General features: G+C 39.7%; 1 protein-coding gene across 1 annotated transcript; it reads right to left on the reverse strand.

Moving 5' to 3' along the window:
• Positions 1 to 7,543: 7,543 nt before the first annotated feature.
• LOC131229898 (fimbrin-5) lies at positions 7,544 to 26,902 on the reverse strand. The gene is made up of 15 exons (XM_058225961.1): positions 26,590 to 26,902; positions 25,241 to 25,575; positions 24,293 to 24,463; positions 23,965 to 24,203; positions 23,698 to 23,869; positions 21,654 to 21,692; positions 20,737 to 20,805; positions 20,517 to 20,633; positions 17,435 to 17,646; positions 15,672 to 15,827; positions 14,588 to 14,787; positions 13,914 to 14,071; positions 13,488 to 13,584; positions 12,803 to 12,894; positions 7,544 to 7,998 (listed from the first exon to the last, which is right to left on the reverse strand). Exons 2-15 carry the CDS (start codon positions 25,325 to 25,327, stop codon positions 7,744 to 7,746), a joined length of 2,064 nt encoding a protein of 687 aa, XP_058081944.1. The 5' UTR covers positions 25,328 to 25,575; positions 26,590 to 26,902; the 3' UTR covers positions 7,544 to 7,743.
• Between the last annotated feature and the right edge of the window lie 412 nt (positions 26,903 to 27,314).

The following is a 27,314-nucleotide window of genomic DNA, read 5'->3' on the forward strand; positions in this document are numbered from 1 at the left end:
GAGCGTACCTTAACTAATGTCAGGCACGTTCCTGATATGAAGAAGAGTTTGATTTCTCTCGGTGCACTCGAGGCTATAGGGTGCAAGTTCACCGGCGTTAATGGTTTCCTTAAAGTAACAAAGGGGGCACTCGTGGTTATGAGAGTGCAGAGGCACAAAAACTTTTACTGGTTGATTGGAAGCACTTCAGTAGGTGGAGCGGTAATGACTGTTACGGATTCCATGTATACACATTTGTGGCATGCTCGTCTTGGTCATATGAGTGAGCGGGGCATGAAAGCACTTTTCGATCGTTGTTTGATTCCAGCTTTTAAGAATTCTGATTTAGATAAATGCGAGTATTGTATATATGGTAAATAATCTAGATTATTTTTTAAATATGGAAAACATGTAAGTAAGGGAGTGCTTAATTATGTGCATTTTGACGTATGGGGACATCATCAGAGGTTTTCTTTGGAGGGTCATCATGGTTTATTTCATTCATTGATGACTACTCCCGAAAAGTTTGGGTTTACTTCATGACATGTAAATCCGAAGTTTTCACCACATTCAGACAATGGAAGGCAGTGATGAAAAAACAGTCAGGGTGAAAAATAAAGGTTTTAAGGACTGACAATAGTGGAGAATTTACTTCCACTGAGTTTAATGAATATCGTAAGGATGAAGGGATCATTAGGCACAACACGATGCGCCGCATGCCCGAATAAAATGGTGTGGCTGAGCGGATGAATCAGACTCTCTTGGAGAGGGCTCGATGCATGTTAAGTAATGCTGGATTAGACAAGGACCTATGGATTAAAGCTGTTAACACGGCTTGCTATTTGGTAAAACGGTCTCTTTCTACGACAAATGAATGCAAGATCCCAGATGAAGTATAGAGTGGTCATAAGATGAACTACTCATATTTGCGCATATTTTGTTGTGAGGCTTACTCTCATATACCGTCAGTTAAGAGAGATAAGCTAGACTATAGAGTCAACAAGTATATCTTTGTTGGATATGGTGTTGGTGTGAAAGATTATAGGTAATTCGACAAGGCCACATGTAAGCTCATCACTAGCCGTGACGTCGGATTCGATGAAAGATCCCTATTCCGCAAGAATAATCAAGATGAGTACGAGGAACCAGAGAGGTCGATTGTAAACGTCTAGATTGACACAAATGATACTCATGCAGAGATAGATGCACAGACAGAGGTACGAGAGCAGGTGGAGCAGCCACCTGTGAGAAAAAACCCACCGCGTGATTGCAAACTACTAGCAAGATACAGAGACGACTCTAATATCACATATGCCCTCGTTATAGATGAAGGGGACCCGTCTACAATTAAAATATGACATTAAACATTATCATGTACGTAAAATCAGGTAATAACTGGGGTCTAATATGCAATATTCGACCATCATCGCTTCCAATGAGCCGAAAAGCGATCGGATGCAAGTGATTATTCAAAAGAAAGCATGATAGATACAAAGTAAGGTTGATAACGAAGGGTTATGCTTAAAGAGAAGAAATCAACTTCACAGAGATATTCATGCTAGTGGTTAAATAAGTGTCTATCAGATTCATGTTAGTGCTTGTTGCCCAATACGATCTCAAGCTAGAAAGATGGATGTCAAGACTGCATTCATGCACGGGGAGTTGGAAGAACAGATCTACATGGAGCAACCGGAGGGCTACGAAGTTAAAGGGGTAGAGAACAAGGTTTGCGGGTTAATGAAGTCATCGTACGACTTGAAATAGTCGTCCAGACAGTGGTATAAAAATTTGATTCTTTTATGTTGAGTCAGAAATTTACTCGAAGTGAATACGATCATTGTGTCTATTACAAGACATTGAGTGATGGCAAATTCATTATCCTAGTATTGTATGTTAATGATATATTGATCGCCAGTTATGATATGTTTGAAATCGACATATTGAAGACCCAGTTATCAGGGACATTCGAGATAAAAGATTTGAGGACTGCAAAGACAGTTCTCGGCATAGATATTCATAGAGACAGGAAGAGGAGCAGGCTTTGGTTATTACAGACAAAATCTTGAAAATGTATTAATCAAGTATGGGATGGACCAGGTAAAGCCGAGAGTGCTATCAATTTGGCAAAAAATTATATTTATCACTCAATTACTAAACACATTGATGTTCATCACTATTTTATTCGATAGGTGCTAGAGGAAGGAGGCATAATATTGGAGAAGACACACCAGCGTGAATACGGCAGACATGCTCACCAAGGTTGTTCCTACGGAGAAGTTCAAGTTCTGTGCAATTTCTCTAGGCTTGACGATCACATAAAATGAGGACGGAGTGTGCATGAGAAGTGTTGACGGATCTATGATGCAAGACATAAAAGAGAAGAGGACAAGAAGCTACCTGTTTGATGATTGAAGACATGGCAGAGATTGTTATAATAGATGTCTTAAATTAAGTCCATTGCATGGCCTGTCAATTGAATCGATAGACTATTCGATGCCACCTTCGATGACATCAAATAGTGCTCGATCCCATTGAGATTTTTTGGATTTTCTCCGTTTGGTCATTGACCTAGTTGGACACTTTTTCGATGGATGTTCGATTGAACCTTCAATGACATTGAACATGGATTGATGCAAACGAGATTTTAAGAAAAATCGAGTTTTGTTTCTGGACAGTTTGGGTGTTAGTTCGATGCCATCGAAGGATAAGTTTCGATGACATTGAAGGGCATTCGATGACATCGAACGTTTCGCGCAAAATTTTGCAGATCTGCCGGATCTGCAAAATTTGTTTCTGATTTTGTTTAGGATTCTCCCATAGGCTATATATATATATATATATATATATATATATGGGTTTAAACGGGATTGAAAGGTATTCTAAAGAATTCCAAAGGTTTCTAAATCGTCCTAGGGTTTCAAAGGGGTGTAGCAAGGGTTAGATTCGAGGTTGTTCGAATCGAGTAAGGCTAACTTCTCTCTTTATAATTTCTGCTTTTATAGTGATCATCTGTCGCTTTGTGCCGTAGTTTTTTTCCCGAAAGGGTTTTTCCACGTTAAATCGCTATATGCTTCTCTTTTTGTTTGGTCCCATTGGATTGCTATATTAGATTCTTCTCTATGTGCTTTTGCAGTTCCCCCAACATAACTATCACCGACTATTGGAAGTTTTCCTCGGCTCTATGGATAATAAACTTCGAAACTCTGATGGAGGGAGGCTCCCTTGGTTGATTAAGCTCATGGTATAGGATAGGTTCAAGGTCGGGCGTAAGAGTAGGAGGAGGGATGGTGGAGGTGGATGGGGAACAAATGGGGGTCGGTGGGGTTAATGATTCCATAAGAGGGGTGGGATGGATTTGGTTTGATAGTAAGACGGTGGGGCCAGGGAGAGGAAGGTTAGAAGGGTTCATAACAACCGATCTAGTTACACGTGAAGGAAGAAATTCAGGATCACCCACCAAGAGGGCTTCCTTGAAGGACCTCCTTGGATGAACTAAGCGTGCAAAAACCCCCTCCTTCCATCCTCAACAAATCAGTCAGAAAATGAACTTGCTATTGAGGGCAGCTAGAAGTAGGAGGGTTACGCCGAGTATTTTTCTTCGATCACACCGTGGTCCATACCTTTGATGACCATCGGACACATGTTGTTTTGATCTTCTGCAAAAATGATCTCAGCTGTAGTAGAGGGACAAAATACCATTATAGACACCCCCATCTCCTCTCAAGGAAGGGTCTTCATCATGCATTCTCTCCCGGCGAGAATATCTTCTTTGTGACCCATATTATGTGATGAAGTTTCCATCCAAGCTCTCACCAATGCGGTGAGTGGAGGTATATTTGTGACAAGCCTAAGAACAACTTGAAGCTCTGGAGAAGAAAAGTAAGGTTCTAGACAACCGCTCGCCGCTTCATCATAAACCCCGATTGTGGTATCTTCCTCGATCCCTTTTCAGCGAGTGGACATCACTCAGGTTTTGAATTGGATTTTAAATCGAAAGTACGCAAAATGCCTCAATGATGGCCATTAAAGAGCCTTTACCTATAGTTAAATTGAATGTGAGCAAAATGCTCTAGAACCTGTTTGGATGCCCGTAACTTCTTTAAGTTGTAAGCGACTTACATGTGATCATGTTTTGATGTAAGTTGTAAGTCACAGGTAAATTGGTTTTTGTGTTTGGGTAGAGTTGTATATTTACAACCAAGCAGAGCTTTGGAATAGGGAATCATTCCAAGATGTTACGAACACAAAAAATCTTGGCATCAAATATATCATTTTGTTAAGCCAACCAAGAGAAATATTTAAGACAATTCTTAGGCTATTCCATGGTGGGCCATTTTTTATATTTTAGTTGTACAGGGTGTAGTGTAGCCCTGCAACTCCCATATACCTCGGCATATCTACAAAGATCTGAGAGTCATCCATCTGGTGGGCCCAATCACATAGATATACCAATGCCTAGAAATAGGTGTCCATTTGTTTCATATAGCATGTTATGGCCCGTATAATAATAATAATAATAATAATAAACAGTTGGCATAGAAGATACACAATTCAAAGGCATTAAAATAATTAAATAAAAAATTTTAAAAATAAAGAACAATGGTCCACCTCAATAGACTGGATCGTGGGGAGATTTAATGGTGGACATTCAATCACCACTGTTTCTTGTGGTGTGGCCCGCCTGAGATTTGGATATACTTCATGTTTAGACCTGGCCCTAAAATGAGTTGGCAAAACTGATGGATGGAGTAGATATACCCAAAAAAGCACGCATTACGATGGGCCTCAGTGTCACAGCCTAACTGAATCGATTGATTCCAATAAAAGAAAAAGAAAATCACAACCCTAACTGCATGCAAAGAAGGAGAGGGGAAGAGAGATGGGTGCACACCAACCCTAATTGCAGAGAGGGAGAGGGAGAGGCACACAATGCCATTGCAGAGAGAGAGAGAGAGAGAGAGAGAGAGAGTGCTCCCTCTCTTTCGAATATGCGGTAATAGAGGCATGTTTTCCCCCTCTTTTCCTTGTTTCACAAATCAGATTGTTGGTCTGTAAGTCACTTACAGGGAAGTGACTTCTCACCCCCAGCCTCTGGAAGTTTCCTGGCAATTTTGCCTGTAAGTGACTAACATGTTGTGACTTATAGGTAAATTCCTTCCTCCAAACAGCACATTTAAGTGACTTCCTGTAAATGACTAACATGTTGTGACTTATAGGTAAATTCCTTCCTCCAAACAGCACATGTAAGTGACTTCTTGTAAGTGACTAACATGTTGCAACTTACAGGTAAATTCCTTCCTCCAAACAGCACATGTAAGTGACTTCCCACTGACACAACTTATAGGCATCCAAAAAGGCCCTAAAGGATCTTCATTTAGGTGACCTTACTTTTTTAATTGAAAAAAAAAAAAATGGTTAAATGCCTTAGGCAGGTATTTAGAACCCTTGTTTGAATTTTTAGTTTTAGAAGTAGGATAAGTATTTAGGTGTTCCTAGTTGAATTTTTAACTTTTGAAGAGTGTAAATTGCATCAATTATAAGCATTTAGGTGCATTTACACCCTGATCCATAGCTCAAGTGGTAGACTAAGTGAAAGATACCTCGTTTCAACACTGAGGTCTTGGTATCAATCCCTAGTGGGGGTGGCTAACAGTGAAGTGTGAACTGGCAGTGTTGTGTACTAACAAGCTAACAGGAAAAAAAAAAAGAAGCATTTAGGTGCATTTATATTGATTTTTAACTTGCAAAGTGAGAAAATTCCTTGAGATTGGTATTTATTTGCCTTTACATGAATTTTTACTTAAAAAGTGGCAAAATAGCTCAAGCATAGCCATTTAGGTGCCCTTAATTTGAAAAGTGATAAAATGCCCAAAAGATAGATATTTAGGTACCATTTACTAACATTACCTATACTTCTTTACTTGAAAAGTAAGCAGAATGTCTCAAGACTGGTCAATTAAATGTCTTACCTAATTCTAAACTTCAAAAGTAGGCTAAGTGCCTTAAAGACAAGTACTTAAAGTGCCTCACTTTGATTTTAACTTTAAAATGTGGGCAAAATGCTTTAATAATAAGCATTTCTTGCCTAGATTTGTAACGTGAAAAGTGAGTCTCAAGGATAGTCATCAAGGTATTCTTACCTAAATGTTAACTTGAAAAGTTGGCAAAGTGTCTAAAGAATAGGAAATTGAGCGTTCTACCTAAATTTTAAATTGAAATGCGAACAAAATGCCCCAGAAATTAGCATTTATATCCCTTTATTTAGATTTTAACTTGAAAAGCTGACAAAATGCTTCAAGAATAGGCATTTTGGTGTACTTAGATTTTTAATTTGAAAAGTGAGCATAATACCTTAAGAATAGGTATTTAAATACCCTTTCCTTAGATTTTGAACCAGTGTTGAAAAAATGCATCAAAAATAGCTGAATTTGGTGCACTTAGAATTTTAACTTGAAAAGCTGGCAAAATACTTCAAGGATGGACATTTTTGGTGCACTTAGATTTTTAACTTGAAAAGCAAGCATAATACCTCAAGATTGGAAATTTAAATACCCTTACCTGGATTTTTAACTTGTGTTGACAAAATGCCTCAAAGATGGCATTTTGATGCCCTGACAAGATTTTTTACCATCAAAAGTGAGGAAATGCCTTAATAAACACTTTTACGCGCTTACCTGAATTTTTAACTTGAAAAATAAGCATTTTACTTCAAGGATAAGCATTTAGATTCCCTTACCTAGATTTATAACTTGAAAATTATGCATAGTACCGAAAAGATGGACAATATATACTCTCCATATCCACTGGCTGAAACAGCCCATTTCCAAGGTACCAACGGATTGCTAGGATCATTGGGGAGATATCAGGGACATGGGTCACACCAGAGTGGATCAGATCACCAAAAGGTGGGCCCCACCTATACCCTATCGAGCTGCATGTCGTACCTACTGGGTACAATGCCTCCAAAATTACTACAAAACAAGAAGCTATCCAAACCCAAAAAGAATACCAAGAAAGATCACCCCCTTTTCCTTACATTACATTATTCAACATGTTTCGACCAATGCAAAATGAATGTCAAAAGAATACAAGTATAAATAGGAACCTAAATACAAGATCTATTTGAGGCCTAGAAATCATTCTCAAATAAAACCTAAACAAATTACAATATTTTCCCTTTTCAGAACAAATTATTCTGAATAAGAAACTACCCGCCAAAGTTTCCCACCCAATGACGTATTTTGATCAGCAAGACAATATCAATCCATTACCCACCAAAGCCTTTTTTATTTTATTTTATTTTAACCGTATGATGAAAATAACCCAAAAACCAATTCGACTGATATTTTGCACCCGCGAGATAAATCAACCCATTAATCACCAAAGCCTCTCCCTTAAAGACCACAACCCAAAAAATAAAAAGTCCTCCAATGATATCTTTGCATGGTCAAAGATAAGCAAACCATGGCCCACCAAAGCTTCTTCGATGATCACCAGTGTGTGTGTGTGTGTGTGTGTATATATATATATATATATATATATATATAAAGCGAACCCAAAGAGCAGAGGACCATGGACATTTTGTATAGGCAAGATAATCAAGTGATTACCCACCAAAGCTCCTGACTCAACTGATGCAATGCAATGAGAAAGGCTATTGGTGTTTTTGTATTCACATACCTATGGCGTGTTTTCAATATTCTGTTTTTCCTTTTCTATTCTTTAAAGAGGAGAAGAAAGGACTGTTGGATTTGAAATTCGTGGTCATTCGTCGACAGGAGCTTCCCCATTCTCTTCTTGTGACTGTGAGGAAGCGTCAGAAGCGGCATCGTCGATTGCCAAGCTTGAAACATCGCCAAGAATGCTAACACCATTGCTAGTAATTCTAACATTTTCGCCGTTGACGGAGGACTCCTTTGGTGTTGCAGCTTCGACGGACGGCTCTGACTCTTCCACTGGTTGTTGGAGGCTCCAATACATGATGCTGGCAGTTAGAGTAAGAATCATCTTCTGATTCACCTGCCATAACAACAAAGTAGACAAGAAGAGTTATAAATATAATGCAATAATACTCGTGCAATGAATATAGGAAACGCCGGAGTTCACGCATGGGCTCTCTGTAAGACGTCAGTGATGTGAACACAAATGTCACAAGACAAGAATCATGTTTGTGGGGTTTAATCATATATGGGCCCAAAAAAATTAGGAAACCTTTCCATGAGAAAGTGAGCTCCGATAGCTTTGATGTCTATGATTCTAGGCCGATTCAGATCCAAACACAATTCCAGGTCCAAATCCAGTCTAAGAGTATCCACTCAGTTACCTGAATCCAGTTGGGGATTCAGATCCAGCACCTTATGTATGGCATAGTTCTAAAACTTGGTGACTCAACTCAAACACAGATGAATCAACTTGACTCGACCAAAAATTGAGCTGTAACTGTGAAACTCACAGAGGAATCTGACTAATTCAGACCCGGCTTGATCGAGTCAAGCTCGCCTACGTGGTTGACTTGAAAAGACTCAGTCACTTTGCTTGAGCCAATAGACTATTAATTATTTTTAAAAAAATGCCCAAGTTGCAAGATTCAAACTCACGACCTCAAACAGCATTTACCAACTGACCATGCACTAGTCTCATGTTCTATACTGCATATTTTTATATTCATAGTATTTTATGTCTATTATTAGTGTAATGAAATTATTAAATATTGAGTTAGAGTCGAATCGAGTTTTCAAGCCAACCTGATCCAGCTGGATATAAAGTGAGAGTCGAGTTCTCGAGTTTTTACACAATGATGTATGGTGCCCATATCTGAACCCGATGGTACCAAAATCCGATAACCTTAGTTGAGTTGGTATACAAGTTGGTACACTGGTCTCCGACCTGTTTAGATCCCAAGTTTTGGGGATTTGTTTTGAATGTGTAAATGTGCATGTTCCTAATTCCCAAGGGCGATGGGATGACGATTGAGGTCCGCCACATCATCAGCTATTTTTTTTTTTTTTAAATGACCAAGATCATCACCAGCAGATCGTGTTGGACATCATACAATACTGATTCTAGTAAACTTTAATTGAAACCTGTTGCATCAGGTTCATTATTTTTACAATTCTAACAATTTTTTTTATATTATTCTCACGCCCAAATTAATGTAGCAAGGGTGTGGATAAAAGAGGACATCATAGTCAATTAAAGTTTACTGAAATCCATAAGGATAGAGAAATCACAGAAAAGTAGAGAGAAAATTGATATTATTGAAGTGTTGATTACAATGTATTTAATGTCATTATATAAGCAAAAGAAACCCTAGATTCCTAATTTGACTTGAAATAAGACACTTTCTGAAAAAAATTTATTGTTCAATTTTCTTTTTTCTTTTTGAAAAGGTGAGAACACACACTCTTACACCCCCATGCACACATGGGTTCTCGAACCCATGACCTCAAAGTTGAAACAAATAGTAAAAGATTCTAATAAAAACTCATGAACAAACCCTTGGATGACTAAAACAAAGACTTTGGACCACAACCAAACTCTTAAAACCCTAAAAAATAGGGAAAAAAATAAAATCGGAACTTACTAAAAATACGAAGTTTTAACTCAGAACCCTAAATTTTGACCTCTAAACAATTGAGTTTTGCGAAGCGGTTTTGGCCAGGGTGTATACCTCGTCAATCACTTTCCAATGTATATTAACCACACGAAATGGATAACCGGCCGCAATGTTATGCCAGTTGGAGGTTATAGTGCACGTTTAGGCCATTTTTGCCCTAGTTCGAGCCTTCCGGCCTAATTTCTTTCGATCCTGGCCATCCATGAAGTCATCCACCACTTGTGCTACATTAGAACCCCCATTTGAAGGAAACTCGCACTTGAGTTGGTGGTTCCGATTGCTCCTCTATTGCATGATACTTGAACAAATCTGCAATGTTGAACGTCTACGATGTTGCTTAGTCCTTAGGAATATCATAACATATGCATTGTCATTGATCTTCCAATGTATTTAGAATGCCCCAATCTTCCAAGGTATTATTCCAACAGTACCAAAACTACCACTAAGAAAGACGTATAATGAAGGATTATGTGGAAGAATTCTACTACTAGTCCTCACAAAACAACTTGACAAAGACTAAATCGCAATAAGTAACAACATTCATGGACGGACTACGTATAGCTAAACAATATCATGTCAAGATATAACCCATATGGACTCTTAATGAGGTTGCCAAGTTGGCGACTAGCATAGAGACACAGCTAAACCGGCCTATCAGTGGTCTTCCCCATCGCTTAGCTTCTCATGATAGGCCGGTTTAGCTGTGTCTCTATGCTAGTCGCCAACTTGGCAACCTCGTTAAGAGTCCATATGGGTTATATCATGACATGATATTGTTTAGCTATACGTAGTCTGTCCATGAATGTTGTTACTTATTGCGATTTAGTCTTTGTCAAGTTGTTATGTGAAGACTAGTAGTAGAATTCTTCCACATAATCCTTCATTATACGTCTTTCTTAGTGGCGGTTTTGGTACTGTTGGAATAATACCTGATCATAGTCCACTTGCATGAATCACACTTGCATCAATTTTTCATCCGTAACCAGGTTCATATTAGGGCTTTTGATTGCCACGTGCACAAGAGTAGGGATTGCCCCTACCATGCTGACGCTAGCCTTTAAGCTTGTATGCTACGACCTTTACTTTCTTCTCTCAGGGATCTTCATGTAATCAAAAAATCTCTCTACATCCGCGAGCAGGTCAAAGAAGTAGACGATGTAAAGATGCCTATTAAATAAAGGGAAATCTACCTTTAGTCGATATCCCTGATCTTGTCCAACGCCTTCTCACTCTCCATGCTAGAGGATAATATCGTCCACCTTCTCATAGCTAGATTCGTCATCAAAAGTTTGTAGCCTACGATTTCACATGGGTGTTGAATCTATTAAACCACCAATTAGCAGATCGCAAGCCCTTTAGCCGGTCATGGGCCATTTGTTGCCATTGATTTGGTTGGGCTGCATGGTCTCTGTCAACTAAGCAACCGCCGCTTACAGCTCCTGGATGGTTCTCTAGATGGCCACAAACTTTTCCCTAGCCACTGGTTGATTCCAAAGACATTGGACCACAACTAGATTCTTAAATCCTAAAAATAGGGGGGAAAAAAAAAAGGAACTTAACAAAATAGTATGTTCAACTTAAAACCCTAAAATTTGACCCCTAAAACAATTGATTTTGCGAAGCCGTTTTGGCCGGGGCGTAGAGCTCGTCGATAACTTTCCAATGCTATATAATACACTCAAAATGGATAACGGGCTGCAAAGTTATGGCTGTCAGTAGCTAGCGTGTTTAGGCCATTTTTGCCCTAGTTCAAGCTTCCTAGCCTGATTTCTTTTGATCCTGGCCAACCATAAGTCATCCACCACCCGTACTACATCACAAATGATAGATGTTGTAAAAGGTCTTACTGTAAAACCCCTGTGAACAGTCGTTCGGGACCTAGTCACATACATGCAGAATGCAGAGGCACTGCAACTTGTGGTGACATGCCACCTTTCCCATCAACATGCCAGTTGTGTAGGCCATCAGCACCATGAAAAAGGTAGGCCCCACCATGAAAATCGCACACAAAAAATAAAATCAGGCTGATCTGCTCACTAGGTGGGAACTTGAATGTGGAGTTAGAGTGTTGGTTGTCCATTGATTTCAATAGCTGGGCCAACCTGGTGAGATGAATGCCTGATTTTGGCCCAGCTGATCTACATGTTGGGGCCTACCATTTTCATGGTACAGATGTTCTACATGTGACATTTTGGGGGTTTTTTAGCAAGAATTTTCAAAACATGTAAATACTTTCATAATCTTTCAAGGAGCTAGCAACATTTAAGTCCCTTAAATATATTTTCCAATGTGCAACTATTTACAACCTCTTAATAATTCCTGTTTTTTCTTTTCACTTGAAAGACTCTGTGCACGCTGTTTGGAGAGTTGGCGCACATATCTCCCTCCATCAAATAACGATAGGCAGTAATCCTAACATACATTCCAAAAATTGGCGTTTGAAAATTCATATTTTGAAATGCTTGTGAGATTCCCACATATCATCTTCTAATGGTGGTGATAGTTTTTCTTGTGCACAGACTCTTATTGTCCACTGAGCGGATTGAAGTTGTGCTCGATTTTCTTAAAATTCTATAAATTTATATGAGGTTCTGAAGAAGTGAAAGTAATTAGGGAATTTTTATGAAAAGAATAACTAAAAACTGAATTTATCAAAGAAAAAAAAGGCCTTGACTATTGTTAATTTTCAGAAGCATATGGACAGAGGCAAGTTAACAAAAACACCCTTCATTTATTGTCATTTAAGACAAGTGGCAGACCAAGCATTGCAGGATCCATTTAATGTGTTTATACATCCATGAAACAGGTGGACAGTGGACCCCACCATGACTATCATACAACCAAAAAATCAGGCTAATCTAACCATCAGGTGGGCTACAACACAAAAACAACATACACATCCCAAAAATACCCAATTCCACGTGTTTGCCCACTTGATAATTGGATCAGCCTAATTTTTGGGGCATTTGATCATCAAAGTGGGATGGCTGGGCTGGATGTCATATGCAAACCATGTCGTCCCCACAATTCTTGACCACACCACATTTCAGTACCAGAAAAAAAAAAAAAAAAAAAAACTAAGCACATTTTAGTCATTGTGCCATCCACATATACCGTCAAAGGTTCCTTTTGAAAATCCAAAACAATCAAGGCCTTCTTTATATATATATATATATATATATATATATATAAAGCGTAAATTGTTACCTCCATGATGTCTTCGGGCAACAAGAAAATGGAACACCCGAGCTTTCGAGCAACACTGATTATATATGTAGCATTCAACTTCTTCTCCTCATCTGCATTTCCATGATTGATAACAGTAAGATAGCTACAATAGGCATTTATATGAGTGGACTATATGATATTGGTGCTGCATCTTAGGTTCAGACCAACCAAAAGTAAGATTGACCCAACCTGAGTTCGGGTCAGCTCGGGTTGTCAAGGTCCTCGAATTGGGTTTAGGTTGTAAAAAGCCAACCCAATTTGAAATCAGGTTGGGTTCGAGTTGAACAAATATGGATTGGTTGGATTGGGAATAATAGTATTTGGGTTAGGTTGGGTCAGGGTGGGTTGGATTGAGTCAAGTGTAGAGGAATTCGGGTTGGGTTCGTGCTGGGCACCTCAGTTTGGGACAACTCGAGGGTGGGGTCCTCTTGAGGTCGGGTAGGGCTCAGATTGACCACCAACCTGACTCAACCCACCCAAGTTCCACCCAAAAATGAAATGAAACACTTGGAAGGCCAAAATGAGTGGACATCACTATAGCGGTGCCTTCCTCCACATTATATTTTCCAAGAGAGTAAAAAACGATTAATTGAAGCAAACAAGTCATCATCATGCAATCAGAACTAGTGAATGAGATAAAATGCCAACTTGTGAGAATACGCACCGCTTTCGCCCTTGGTAACAAGGTTCCAATTGACAACCCTTGGTTCCACCGCACTAAGAAGATCGAGGAAAAATATCCCGTTTGATAGGTTCTTATCCTGAAGAAAAATTGCTGCTATCTCAGATAAATAAATAAATAAGCATTTCTTTAGGTAATGAAACAAGAGTTCTGCACATCCAACTCTAGACACCCCCACACTGCGGCATGCGTGTGGGAAATCCACTCATGCATCCGGTGGGTCCCATGACCTGGCTGACAAATGACACCCATCAACTCATCATGTGGACCACGCATGGGGTAATAATGGATTATCTAGAAAAATTGCCAACGATCCACTATTAATTTACACATGGTTGATCACATGCACACAGTGTCTTGAGGTACATGTGGGTTTATGGAAATTCATGAAGCAAAGGAGAAGCTTACCCTGAAACTTTCCATTTGAGAAGTTCTGCCCGTACTCCTCACTTTGGTGTTCGCCCAGTTGAGGATATCGGTATCCGTAATCTCTTTTCCTTGGGAGTGGAATCTCAAGTTTTTCAGGAGTTGAAGTATGTTAAACCTCATCAACTGCCATAGATAAGCTGAAAAACAGCACGACTCATTTCACAATTCAAGATTATACAGAAATGGCCTTAATTAGCAACAATCTACAAAGCAGTTCACTCAGATTTGTTCAAGTTTGATACGGATTTGATAACCCCATACTAGTACTGTCAAGGTCTGCAACTTGGGTTCGGGTCAACCAGAATCCGACTGACCAACCCGAGTTCAGGTTAGCTCAGGTTGTGTTGTCTAGGTCCTTGGGTTGTGTTCAGGTTGAAAAATGCCAACCCGGTTTGAATTCAGGTTGCACCTAATTCTGATCGGGCTAGGTCAGGTTGGGAATGATCACATGTATTTGGGTTGGTTTCTAATAAGAAGAATCTTCCCATTGCATGATCATGCAATCGACAATAAGCAGTTTGCACACTGAATGGCCATGCAGACTGCTTACGATCATCACATCATGAAGTAACATAGTAATTTGGGTGGATAAAAACCAACCCGAAATGTTGGAAACCTCGAGAAATAATCATCTGAGATGAGAATACACTTGCCAAGTATGAGCTTCTTATTTCCTTGCACAATATCATTCCCGGCCACGTTAACTAGGGAGAACTTCAGCTGTTTACCAATCCTCACAACCTGGTTGCAGTTTTCTACTTTTCTAAATGGCATCTTAATGGGTGGCCTGGATGCCTGCTTCCAGTTAACTGATCCCGGAGACACTTTGTCTAGCGCTTCCAACAGAACCCATCTGCATACATGAGATTTAGCAGTGTCAATAGAGAAGCCTGGACAGCCGAGTGTGGCTGTCAATAGGCATGGTTGGCAATCAGGCTTCTGTGCCTGGGCCGCCGCAGCAGAAGCTCAAGGCATCAATTCTAGGTAGAGGTGACAATGGGACAGGTTTGGGCTGGGCCCAGCCTAACATTCAGACCCAAGGCCCAAGCATGGCATGGGCCTAGCACATCAGGCCCGAGCCCCCAAAATTGTTGGGCCCAGACCCGACCCAGACCAAAACTTGATAAATCCCTATTTCCCACTTGAATGTTCCTAATCCATCTGTTCATCAAGTGAGCCACACATGCACTAAGAAATAGACATGTTAGAAGAATGAAATCAACAGTTAACATTCAAGATGGATTGCCTGAGGATTGGAATGGCACATTTGTTGGAAACAACACGTCCATATAGAAATGGGCCTCGTCAGGCTAAAATGACTTAGTCCAAGCCTGACCTGAAAATTGATCAGGCCATGCATGTGAGACGCAAGCCCAGACACTGGGCCAAGCTAGTAGGTCCAAGCCCACCCCAAAGCTGGGTCAGTCTCATTGGGTTGGGCAGGGTACCTGGCCCATTGCCACCATTAATTCTAGGCTATCACACAGGTCTGGCTCAATTTTCATGCTCAAGGAATAAACAGGTAGGGCTCAGGCCGAGGCTCAAATCTGATGACTTCTTTGTATTGAGGCCAGAAGTGAATGTGGATCTAGGCTTGTTCCATTTGTCCTAGGCTGGGCTAAGGCTTTTCAGGCAGCTGTGGCCAAATTTCAGGCCCAACCAGCAAACAGGACAAACCCGGTCTGGTCCAATCCAGCCCAGTGACACACCTACAGCTAAGCATGGCTGCATGCTTACCCATTTCTAACATCCTCAAATACATTATTAACATATGTAGAAACTCCAAGACTGTTGATCCACAATCTGAAAGCCCTTTCTTCTCTAGATACTTGCACGTCATCTGGCATCATCTCTGCGAATGATATTTTCTTGCTATCTACTGACAAACCGTTCCTACAAAAGATTAAGATCAACACTCAATTAGTATTAAGTATTTATACTTCTCAATCACTATCTGAGTCATAATTACCACAGAATTAGCATAAAACACAAACAAACCAAAGAAAAAGAATGGCATAGTGCTGATGAACTGTCTTGAGAAAACCAAAAGAATTTATGCATTGAAGCTATCAAAAGGGCGTAGGTAATGTAAGGAAAAGGCATGGCCTTTTAAAAAGATACAGTAGATATAACTGCGTTGTAGTTTTGGAACTCTAAAAATATCGTGACTAGCAAGCTTGTCTAGCATGGTGACAAGCTTGCTAGAGGCCTTTAACTGTTTGCAAATTTCCCTTTGTGGATAATGCGCAATAGTGAGAATAAAGTGCAAGCTTGTCTAGCATGGTAGACTCCTATGATAGTAATGGTGGTGACTCATCCACCTCAAATGTGGCACTTGCGTAGTACTATCCAGACCGTCTCCAAACTGTGGGGCACATTGTGGATGGAGCATATCTCTAAAATCACATTGATCAACCAATCCTAACCGTCCAATTGATGGTTAAAAGTAAAATAATGAGCGGTCAAAATTGAAAGGGCAAATCAGATGGTTACTATCACATTCTCAGTGTCACTTTTGGGTTATGCTCCATCCACATTTGGTTAAGTGATTTGGAAGGTCTAGATTCGCCATACAACACTGCCACATGGACGGTTGAAGAGTCACCACAATTTAAAAGACAACCCCAAATTGCTAGGAGAAAGGCTAAGAACACAATGTTGACTATGATGATGATATATGTTATCAAAAAAGAAAAGAAAAAAGAAAAAGAAAGAAAAAAGGAAAAAGAAAAAAAACAGAAGTTAGCATCACGTATTAAAATGCTAAGAGATGAATAATGGGATTCTAAAGAGAAGATGGAAACATCTTGGCATCTTTCCAAAATCTTATTTTCTTCATTCACCAATAAATTGCTACAACATCTGCAGCTTCAGGGAACTAACGAAATTTAAGAATTATCCAATGATGCAGAGATAGTTATCAACAATTTCATCACCAAACACTTAGTTGAAGACACCCACATACTAGTGGCAGCCACTGTAGAAGCTAAATACCTCTTTACAGACAAAACCACATAGAGCTTTCCTAAGCTCTACTGCACCACTCCTCACAGCCATCACCTGCCAACCTCGCACATATGGTACATTCGACCTGTGCATCAGGTGGGCCTGCTGTATCAAAGACCTGGCTCAAAGATCAGGCTGACCATGCATGCACAAAAGTTGATCTTAAAAGTAATTTCCAACGGTCCCTACTGAAGTACATGTGGCCTACTCAATGAGTAAACCAGTTGGATTTTCGGGACAGTCCACTTACACGGTGGGATCCACCTGATGCATGGGTGAGGTGTCCAAACACGTGCCCGGTGGCATACATGGCCATGAATAGATGTCCATGTGGGTTTGGCGTAACTTGCCCAAATAACTACAGCTCCAGTGGAGAATGACTATCAAAAGATATACAAGTAACAACAACATGTTGCACTGAAAGAAGCCACAAAATGGGAAGAGAAGAGGGAGTAGTAGAAGGAAATACAAGATAAGGAGCATGATGTCCTCACCTGTGGTGAAATATATGTGCAACGAATGCTAGATTCAAATTCGGCGAGCCTTCAACAATGTCATTTGGAGTTAAGTATCTTTTGCAATCCATTCTCTCTGCATGTTCAAGTATAAGTTCCGCCCTCTCTTTAGGATCCTTCGTGTCCAATGTGTTTGGACTACAATGCTCTGGCGCAAGCACATTAAGGAGGTAAGCATAAGCCTCTCCATCCTGCAAGTATACAGACTAGTGAGATACAGAATGCCACATAAAACACGCAGGAACTTCTGGGCCAAGAGAAAGGGATTGAGCAAAAAATGGGAAAGGAAGGCGAACCGGGGGAGTGCTGAATTCACGCAATTGGGGCATGCATGCAAGCAATTGGAACCATTCAACAGGTAGTGCACCATGGATAGGCCACAAACAGTTAAAAGTAAAATACGGGTGGAGGGAGGCACTGTGGTGGTACCGGGCAGATGTGGGGCCCACATTATGTGTTCACACTATCCAACCCATCTATCAGATGCGTCAACTCAGAAAACCTCTAGCACCCAAACTCATCCTGATCCAAAGCTAAGGTGGGCCATAGAGAAGTGAACTATTTGGTAAGGAGCGCCCACCCTTTAATTTCAGAGGGGCCCACGTGAGTTGCAAAACAGGCTGAATCTTGCCCTTAACCTTCATCTATACTGGATGAGGAGTCTGAACAGCCATGATTATATAAATGAAATACGGTAGGTACCCCATGCTAATCAACGGGTGGGTGTTCCCTCCTATAGCTCATTTCCTTTTCTGTGGCCCGCTTTAGTTTTGGGTCGGGCTGAGGTTTTTGTGATAGGGGTTTTCTGAGGTTATGCGTCTTATAGACAGGTTGGATGGTGTGAATACAATGTGTGGGCGCCAGATATTTCCAGTACCACTGGAGCACACCGTCAAATCCATTGGTCAAATGATTAGGATTGTTCGTATGTTTAGGGAATCTGCTGTGGCCTATCCAAGACGGGTCCTGTCTCTGAATCAATTACAATCACCCATATGCATGTACATCCTTTTCTCCATCTCGGTGAAATTGCAATACTGAGGATAAAACTAGGGACACTATACTTGCGAAGCATACAGACCAATTCTTGAAACCAAGAACAAAAATATCATTTTTATCATCTAGAAACAATGGTTTAATCGTATTACGATCTCAGCCAAAGGCAAACAACTCGGTTGATTAAACTCTGTTTCGGTGGTCACCAGTCTGAGTCAACCCTCAAAACATATTTGTAATCTACCAAATTGGTCTGCGGGTGAGTTGCACTCCAAAATAGAGTTTTGATTCCTAGATTCAATAATTCTCTAAATACAGCATCTAATAAGTGTTATATCATTCAGAAAGGATAAATAAGATGGGGATGGAGAAAGGGAAAGGGAGAATCTTATGATTCATTCCCCCACTTATAATCTGCAGCGACTACGAAGATGATGAAACACCCCCAATTCTGCCTAATTCAAGTAACTATGTAGTTATGTACTAGGAGGCCTCAAAGACAAAAAGCATCTACTCTTACTAACATCTGCCTCTAAAAAACCAGCAAATGTGGATACCCTTATTGGAAATGTATTGAACTTACACATACAGTTCAATCACAACCACGAAATTTATGCACAGGATCTCCTTCCTATAAAGGACTTAGGCATAGAAAGGATGTTCAAATAAATGGAAAGTAACCAACTCCGAGCATATCGATGGACAAAGTGACTCTTCTATTAAAAGCAATTACATGAGTTCTGTTTTTAGAACTTCACATTCCCAGTAAAAGAGTTTCAATAGCAAACAAAAAAACAAAAACAAAACAAAACCAAAAAAAACAAAATGAAACAAAATGAAATGAAAAAAGAATAAGAAGAAGAAATGAAGACCGCCCGGTGCTTCTTTTTCTTTTCTTTTTTTTCTGAGCAGTGATGAATTTATTGATAAAAGGCAAAAGCCTACAGAATTACACAAGAAAAGTTTTAAAAAAAAAACATACAACAGAAATAGAAAAGGGTGCATCATATTAGAAGCTTGCAAGTATTTTTTATTTTTATTACTAATTATTAAAACTGTTGTAATTGGCGTCTTCGTTATATAGGGCATCTTATCTTTGGCGAATGGTCACTTCTTTGGAAAGGAAAGTATGGGAAGGAGTAGGGTTCGATGGGAGTGGCATAAGGTTTTGAGAGGATACTTGGGTTGGGAATCATAAACTTAAGGATTTGTTTACAAGATTAGCAAAAATTGTGGTGGATAGAGAAACATGTGTTGATCAATGTTTTTCAATTCAAGGTGAGCAAGTTGTTTGGACCCCTCTGTGTAAGAGGTTCCTGTATGATGAAGAGGTTGTCGATCTTTCCAACTTGCTTGTTTTGCTCTCAAAAGTCCGCCTGGTGCTTCTAGAAAATGATTCTTTGAAATGGCTTCATGACAAGTCGGGAAGATTCTCGGTCAGGTCACGCTATAAGGTCTTGCATGGTGGTGTTTCAACAGAAGAAGTTTGTCCGACATCATATAGATGGCATTATGGTGCTCCTCCGAAGGAGGCGGCTTTCGCATGGCTTGTTGGTTGCAAGAAGGTTCTTACGGTGGACAATCTTCAAAAAGAAAGATGGTTCTCCTGAATGTGTGTGTGATGCGTTATCGAAATGAAGAATCTGGGATCATATTTTCCTTCATTGTTCCTTCACGGGTAAGATGTGGGAGGGGTTTTTCAAGTTGTTTGGTGTGGATTGGGTGATTTCAAGCTCTATCGGTTCATTCTTTGGGGCATGGCATGGAGGAGGTAAAGGAAAGGTTGGGAAATATGTATGGCGCATGGCGTTGCTGGCGGGTATTTGGTATGTATATGGCTAGAAAGAAATGATCGATGTTTCAGAAATAAGCAACATTTGGTGCCATCGATCTTTCAAAAGGCAGAATCGCTTGTCAAGGAGTGGGTCTTTGCGTCTAAGGGTGCGGTGCAGTTCACTGAGAGTTGGATTCAGTTGTAATTTCCTTTGTTTTGTTTTCCTTTTTGGCTGTGGCCTTCTTAATAAGTTTATCATCATTCAAAAAAAAAAAACTGCTGTTAACTTGCCTTCACATCAGAAGAAAAATTTGTAACAGGTTTCTTGTAGCCGGCCTTTTCGAGATGGAAATTCATCCATTTTAGCAAGATCTTTTCAGGGGCTAAACCCATGAGCTCCTCCACGTCCTGCAAAAAACCAACACCACCATATCGCAAAAGGGAACCATTTTCTTGCCAATCCAAACTAAAGAAACGAAGGAGAGGCCATAACCAATCAACGTATCCTGACCTTGCTGTCATCTACCAACTCCACCAATTGAGGTGTCTTCTTTAAGTTGAGGTCCGCCAACAGTTGTATCTGATTTTTGAATCACCAAAGGAAAATTAATAAGGCAGCCGAAACGCATAGAGCATGTATAAAGATTTTCTAGAAGTCGGTGCCTAAAGTTTCTGAGAGAGAAAGTCAATAGGCTGTTTGTGAGTAAAATATAAGCCATTGGCTGGCTTTTGCAGGTGAAATTTGAACCGTCCACTGGAAGCCAGACACATTTTCAAGTTCCTGAAATATCGTTAACTTTACTTAAAAGCTCTTCCATGTCCTTTGGATAATCAAAGTTCGCCACCCCTGAGAACTAATTGAGAGGGAAAAATTGGCCAAACGCTGCTCGTGTTATATATGGTATAAATTATATGATGTTCAATTGAACTGCATAACCATTTTGGTTCATCCAAACAACTGCCTAGGCAGGGCCAGCTATTGGAGATCTAGACCATTCATCTGAGATGGCCCATCATTGATTGTGAATCTAAAAAAAGAAAACCCTCCGCCAAATGATCCTAACCGTCTAATAGTTGGCCTGCAAATCGACAGGTAGGCCAATGGTCTAAGTTCAATGGGAAACAACCAACCAGTCATATGGCTAAGATTTTGTGATGGGAAAGACTTTCAGAACACATCCCATTACCAATGTCTCCCACCAGAAATGGTTTTGATCAGGCCCCACCATACAGCTTCTGCCCAAGCAAAAGGTGCAGTTTTGCTTCGGCAGAACATTATATTTCTCCTCTATATCCAAAGTAACTATTTTAATTCCCCATTTACACCTGCATAGCTATGTTTCTAGCCCTCTTATGATCGTTCCTTTTTTAATTTTATGCGGAGAAGAAGTTCCGATGCAAATTGCTAACAAGGTGTCCAATGCATACCTTAATAATTTGAGATATCAACCCAAGTAACAGGTGAGGCTGCATCCAAACAATTAAATAATTCAGTCCAATAATTTGAAGGCTGTGATTGGGCAAAAAAATCACTAAGAAAGTCGAATTTAAGTTCAAGCCAGTCATCAAACATAAGGGCAAAACAATACACGACACAAACGTGATGTATCTACAACTTTGTGTGTGTGTGTGTGTGTGTGTGTGTGTGTGTGTGTGTGTGAGAGAGAGAGAGAGAGAGAGAGAGAGAGAGAGAGAGTCTGATGCTGTGTAACAAGGAAAGCACTTCCTACGAATTGTCGTGCCAACATGTGTGCACACAGACATGCCCATGCAATACGCCTGAACACCGGTCATGAGAAATCCTGTTTCAACTTGGGAAAACAAGATTTATAAAGCAGACCCAAATAGCTGGGATATGTCTACGATTATGATGATAATCTAACCAAAAATAATTTCTATGCTCAATTAGTATTCTTTTATTTTAGGAAATTTATATAAATAAATAGTTAGTTTTAAGTTTATCATTACTGTTTCTTGTTTTTATATTTTCTTTCTTTGTGGACCCCAAAAAGAGAGTTAAGTCTATTATGATGACGATAGTGATGATTTCGTATTTTCTTTGCATGCAAAGTATTACATTGGGAGCCACAGTTTACACCCACCATAATTGATTGGCATACACACCTTTTCCATTTTGGTAACTGAAATAGGATAGAAGTGTACTATTTCAGTTCCCAAAGCAAGAACAGTCATATGCAAATCAATCAGGGTGGGATAAATATCAGTTCCCAATATAGTATTAAAATATATTAGTTTAAAATAGTTGTAATAGGCTACCGTTAACATGGCATGCTACTTCCTCCAATGCGTTGAATGCTTGGGGTAGGATCATCTAGTGCTCCAATACATACACTAGCTAGATACAATATAGTTTTGTATACAAATTGATATTGTATCTTGTATGTGAAATGATGAATATTATTATTATAGGTCCTACTTGTTGAGGTGTGGAGTTAATCTAGACGTGCCACTCGACCAGTCGAGGGCTTGCTTGACTCAAAGTCCAGCGTGCTGCAATTTTTGGTGTCCGTGGTGCATGACCAGTCAAGTGGTCCGCTCAGACAGTTGAGGACCTCTCTCGACTAGTCGAGGCTACACAAATTCTTACGCGGACTTTACACGGACTGCGTAAATTTGAGGCGATTTTCGTAGAGGTGCAAAAGGAAGTTGCCTAAACTATAAATAGGGGTTCCTAGGGCTTTTCTAGGTAATTCTAAGGTGTATGCAAAGGGTTTTTTTTCTATACATCCGAGGGCGAAAGGTTAGCATACTACTTGTAATCTTGTTTTCTTCATAGTGGAAGTTTGCACCCATGGTTTTTTACCCTTGCTGGGGTTTTTCCGCGCATATTCTGTATTGTGGTTTGTTTAGAATGCTTTGATTCTTCTTTTAGATTATATTTCTTCCTGTTTATCGTTTGTGGGTGAGACCTGAGATTGGATCTCGGTTCACTTGCGTTGTTGGCGTGTTGTGCAACACTACCTGTATAATACATTATGATATAGATTCACATTACAAGTTAAGCTACACAAGGAGTATAGAACCATAATTTTGGCTTGGGAAAAATAGAAATCCAGATTGCAAATAAACTGTAATCCGGATCTCAGGATTTGGAATGGAAAACATGGGGTATAGGCGATTTAGCTAACATATTTTGCATGGACATGCCAATGAATCTGACTTTTGAAATCCACCGTGTACAACATGGATGCATGTGCCAGCGTCCAACTTGCATGGAACTGAAGTATAAAAATTATTAAAGCATGCCACGAGTTCTAACAGCCCGCACATAATAATGGATTATTATGAACTCATGCTTCAAAAACATGGCAGAAAGGATCTCCAAAATTCCAAAATCAGTATAAATATACAAAACATGTCTGAACAAGTTTCAATAATTCAATGACACTGAGTCAGAAAATAAGAGTCCCAAAAACAGTCAGAGAACCGAGGAAGAACCCGTTCAACTCACCCTCCCTTCAATAAGATCCTGTGTTCCGATGTTAACAACAGTGCACCCAATGGCCTTGGCAGAGTTAAGACAAAGGGTATGGTTCTCATTCCTTTCCCATGGGTTGAGTATCCGTTTAGTGTTGATTGCTCGTTCATCGATCGTTCCAGGTACAGCGACATTGATCAGCTTACTGCATCATCAAACCGGCAAGTGCATCAATCACTATAAAGCTAACAACATTCACAATCCTATAAAAAAGTTCAGCATGCAATGCTCAAAAAGTACCATAGAAGAACTCCATCTTTTGCAAGCTCAAAAAGATCATTCGTCGTGGGGTCTAAAGGAAGATATTTCTTCAGAAATGGATCATCTCCAAGGTAGCTGTTGACATGGGCGACGTAAGATGCCTTCTCCGATTCGTCAATCGTATGTAGAAGGGTGGTTGTCGTGGCCTTCAGGAATGCGGATGAATTCTTTGAACCACCCAACTTCGCAGCCGCCCGAGATTGCAAATTCAAATAAGCCTGCCCATCCAATCAATTTTATCTATATGTTCTACTCGTCCTTCAACTCGACTGAAAAGGGAAAGTAGAGAAAGCCTATGCAACCTCACCCGTAGAAATGCTTCAAAATCGATCTCATCGCTCGTAATGGAATACGACTCACCCAAGATCCTGCTGATCTCTTCCACAGTAAGCATATCTTTGAAAGCCTTAAGTTTCACCATTGCAGGCGGTAAATCCCTGACCGTAACATGACCCAATTCCCTTCTCATAGAAACAAACTACAACAAAACCATACAAATTTGGAATCACATGCAATACGACCCGTTAAAACATAATTTTCCTATAATCTCAATGCATAAGCGAAATTGGTGAAACACAACTGCTTTAATAGTGAATGTTTCAATATACTCTACCAAGAAGATAATTGGACATGAGATCTTATTTCTTCAAAACACAATGAATGATTTAATTCAATCGAAGGTGTGTAATCTGATGATAAATTCTACTGCATTCTACCAGGAAGAAAAATCAATGTGAATCATGCATTCTCAAATCATAAGGCATGAGAGAATTCATCAAGAGGCAACTAATTCAGTAATGGTTCTTTGATAGAGTAAATATACAATGTTCATGCTAAATTACTGGTTTTTTTTTTTTCAAAAAAGAGCCAGCATTCCATAACAAAAGAGGCCTGTCTTCCAATGATCCGGACTGTCATCTGGTGGCCCCAGAACAGTGATGCTGCTTAAAAAACCGTGCTGGACCATCCTGGCCATCAAATAATTGACCTGCATACGGATGGTTAAAAGAAAACATCCAATGGTTCACATGCAAAGTGAAAAAGGTCCATGTATTGAGCAGATAGATTGTTCAAGATTCATTTCAATCCACTGCCCATCCGATGGGGTCCAACAGATGAGTGTTCTAGATCACAGAAACATGGGCCCCACCTTACAGAAAGCTGGAGGGTGTGAAAGACAGCAACTAGGATGGAGCATTGTAGAGTACAAGATGAGAGAAGACTAACTTGAAGCAGAAGAGAATCGAGAACTTACATTGGATTGAAGACCACGCAACTGGACCTGAGTGAATTGGCTGTGAAGCAATGGATCGGAGACAAAAACACCAACAAAGCTAGACATAGCTGCCACCGTTCGGGCCCGTAAACCGCCAATGGTCGACAGGGAAAGTAACAACTAAATTTCTACTCCAAACTAAAAAGAATGAAAGAACCAATGAAATTCCCACAATCCAAAATTCAAAAACGTCAAAAGAACTGGATCAAGAACACAAATTCAGATCGAAATCCAAGTCGAATCCATAAACAGGAAAGAACCCAGTTCAGGAAACATGCAGTAAATGAATCTCCAATCTCTTCCTCTCTATTTTCCTGGTAATACCAAAAAACAAAAACAAAAATCCGATCATAAAATATATATCAAAACACGAATTTTCCGCTTTTCCTCTAATGAAATGAAAATTAATCAGAACCCCAGAATTCAAAATGGGAATTGGATAAAACCCAAATCAAGAAACATGCAGTGGATGAACAGCACAAAAAACACAAAAATCAATGAATTGCAAATCAATCAAATTTTTGGCTTTTTCTCTAATGAAATGCGGAATCAATCCAAACCCAGATTTCAAAATGAATTGGAGAGAACCCAAATCAAGAAATATATAGTGCATGAATCTCCATTTACTTCTCCTCTATTTTCCAACAACCACAACACTACAACACAGAAAACTCAAAATTTCTGCTTTCTTCTTCAATGAATTGCAAAATAAATCAAAATTTCGGCTATTTCTCTGATGAAACGCAAAATCAATCGGAACCCAGAATTCAAAATGGGAATTCGCGAGAATCCAAATTAGAGAACATGCGGTGCATGAATATCACTTCTCCTCTATTTGACAACAACCACAGCACAAAAAACACAGAAAAAATAAAATATAATTTGCAGCTTTTTCTTCAATGAATTGCAAAACCAATCAAAATTTCGGCTTTTTCTTAAATGAAATGCAGAAACAACCGAACACAGAATTCAAAGTGGGAATTAGAGAGAACCCAAATCAGAAAACAGGCAGTGGATAAATCTCCAATCACTTCTCTATTTTCCACCAAGCACAGCACAAGAAAACACAATAAAAAACAAACTTTCTGCTTTTTCTTCAATTAATCAATCAAAACCCAGAAAGGAAATGGAATTGGAGAGAACCCAAGTCAAGAAACATTCAGTTCATGAATCTCCTATCTCTTGCTCTCTATTTCCAACAACCACAGCACAAAGAATAATAATAATAATAAACAATAAATCGATTTTTCTGTTTTGTTCTCAACTAAATGGAAAAACAATAAAAAAAATAGAAGAAGAAAGGAAATGATAGATTGGAGAGAACGAACCCGTTGGAATCGAAGATCTTCATATGGTTGATGGGCTTTTCTTCTTCTCTTGTGCTTGACTGTTCTTTCGTGATGGGAGTACCTTTTTTTTTAGTTTTCTTGAAGAGGGAGAGAAGAACTATGGACTCTCTACAAGTGGGACCCATGTCTGTTGATCCATGTCGTTCATCTTACGGGACCCACAGCAGATGTGGGATGAAACAAACAACTGCTGATCCAATCCATCCAATAATTGACCTTTTTCATAAACCATTTGGTATGGTTTTCCCTGGAAAATCTAGGCCACAATTCAAATCCGATAGATTTTTTTGGGTCCCCACATTCAGAGTAGGGATTATAAGATCAACGGTCGGGATCACTGCAAGCTGGGTCCTATTCTACGGACTGATGAATCTGGAACACTATAAACTTTCTGGTCCTCGACCGAGGACGCGTGAGAGAGAGGGTGAGGAAAAACCGGTTTTTGTTTCCACTACGGACCCGCGAAGAGTGAAGCGCCAGCGAAGGTGATGCTGTCTGTATATCTAATATGGTACGATAGCCCTTATCTTTACACCGTACACACGCGCTTCAATTCTTCAAGTGGGGCCCATGATTTTGTAATTCAGCTTCTCATCTGTTAATTCCGACCTTAGATAGAAAAATCCAAAAAATTTTCATAGATTGGAAGATCTCAGCGGCCAGTTTAGGATTTTGAACGTGGACTGCTCTTGTACTTCTTTTCT

This window comes from Magnolia sinica, chromosome 16 (genome assembly GCF_029962835.1).
Source record: "Magnolia sinica isolate HGM2019 chromosome 16, MsV1, whole genome shotgun sequence".
Classification (NCBI taxonomy): domain Eukaryota; kingdom Viridiplantae; phylum Streptophyta; class Magnoliopsida; order Magnoliales; family Magnoliaceae; genus Magnolia; species Magnolia sinica.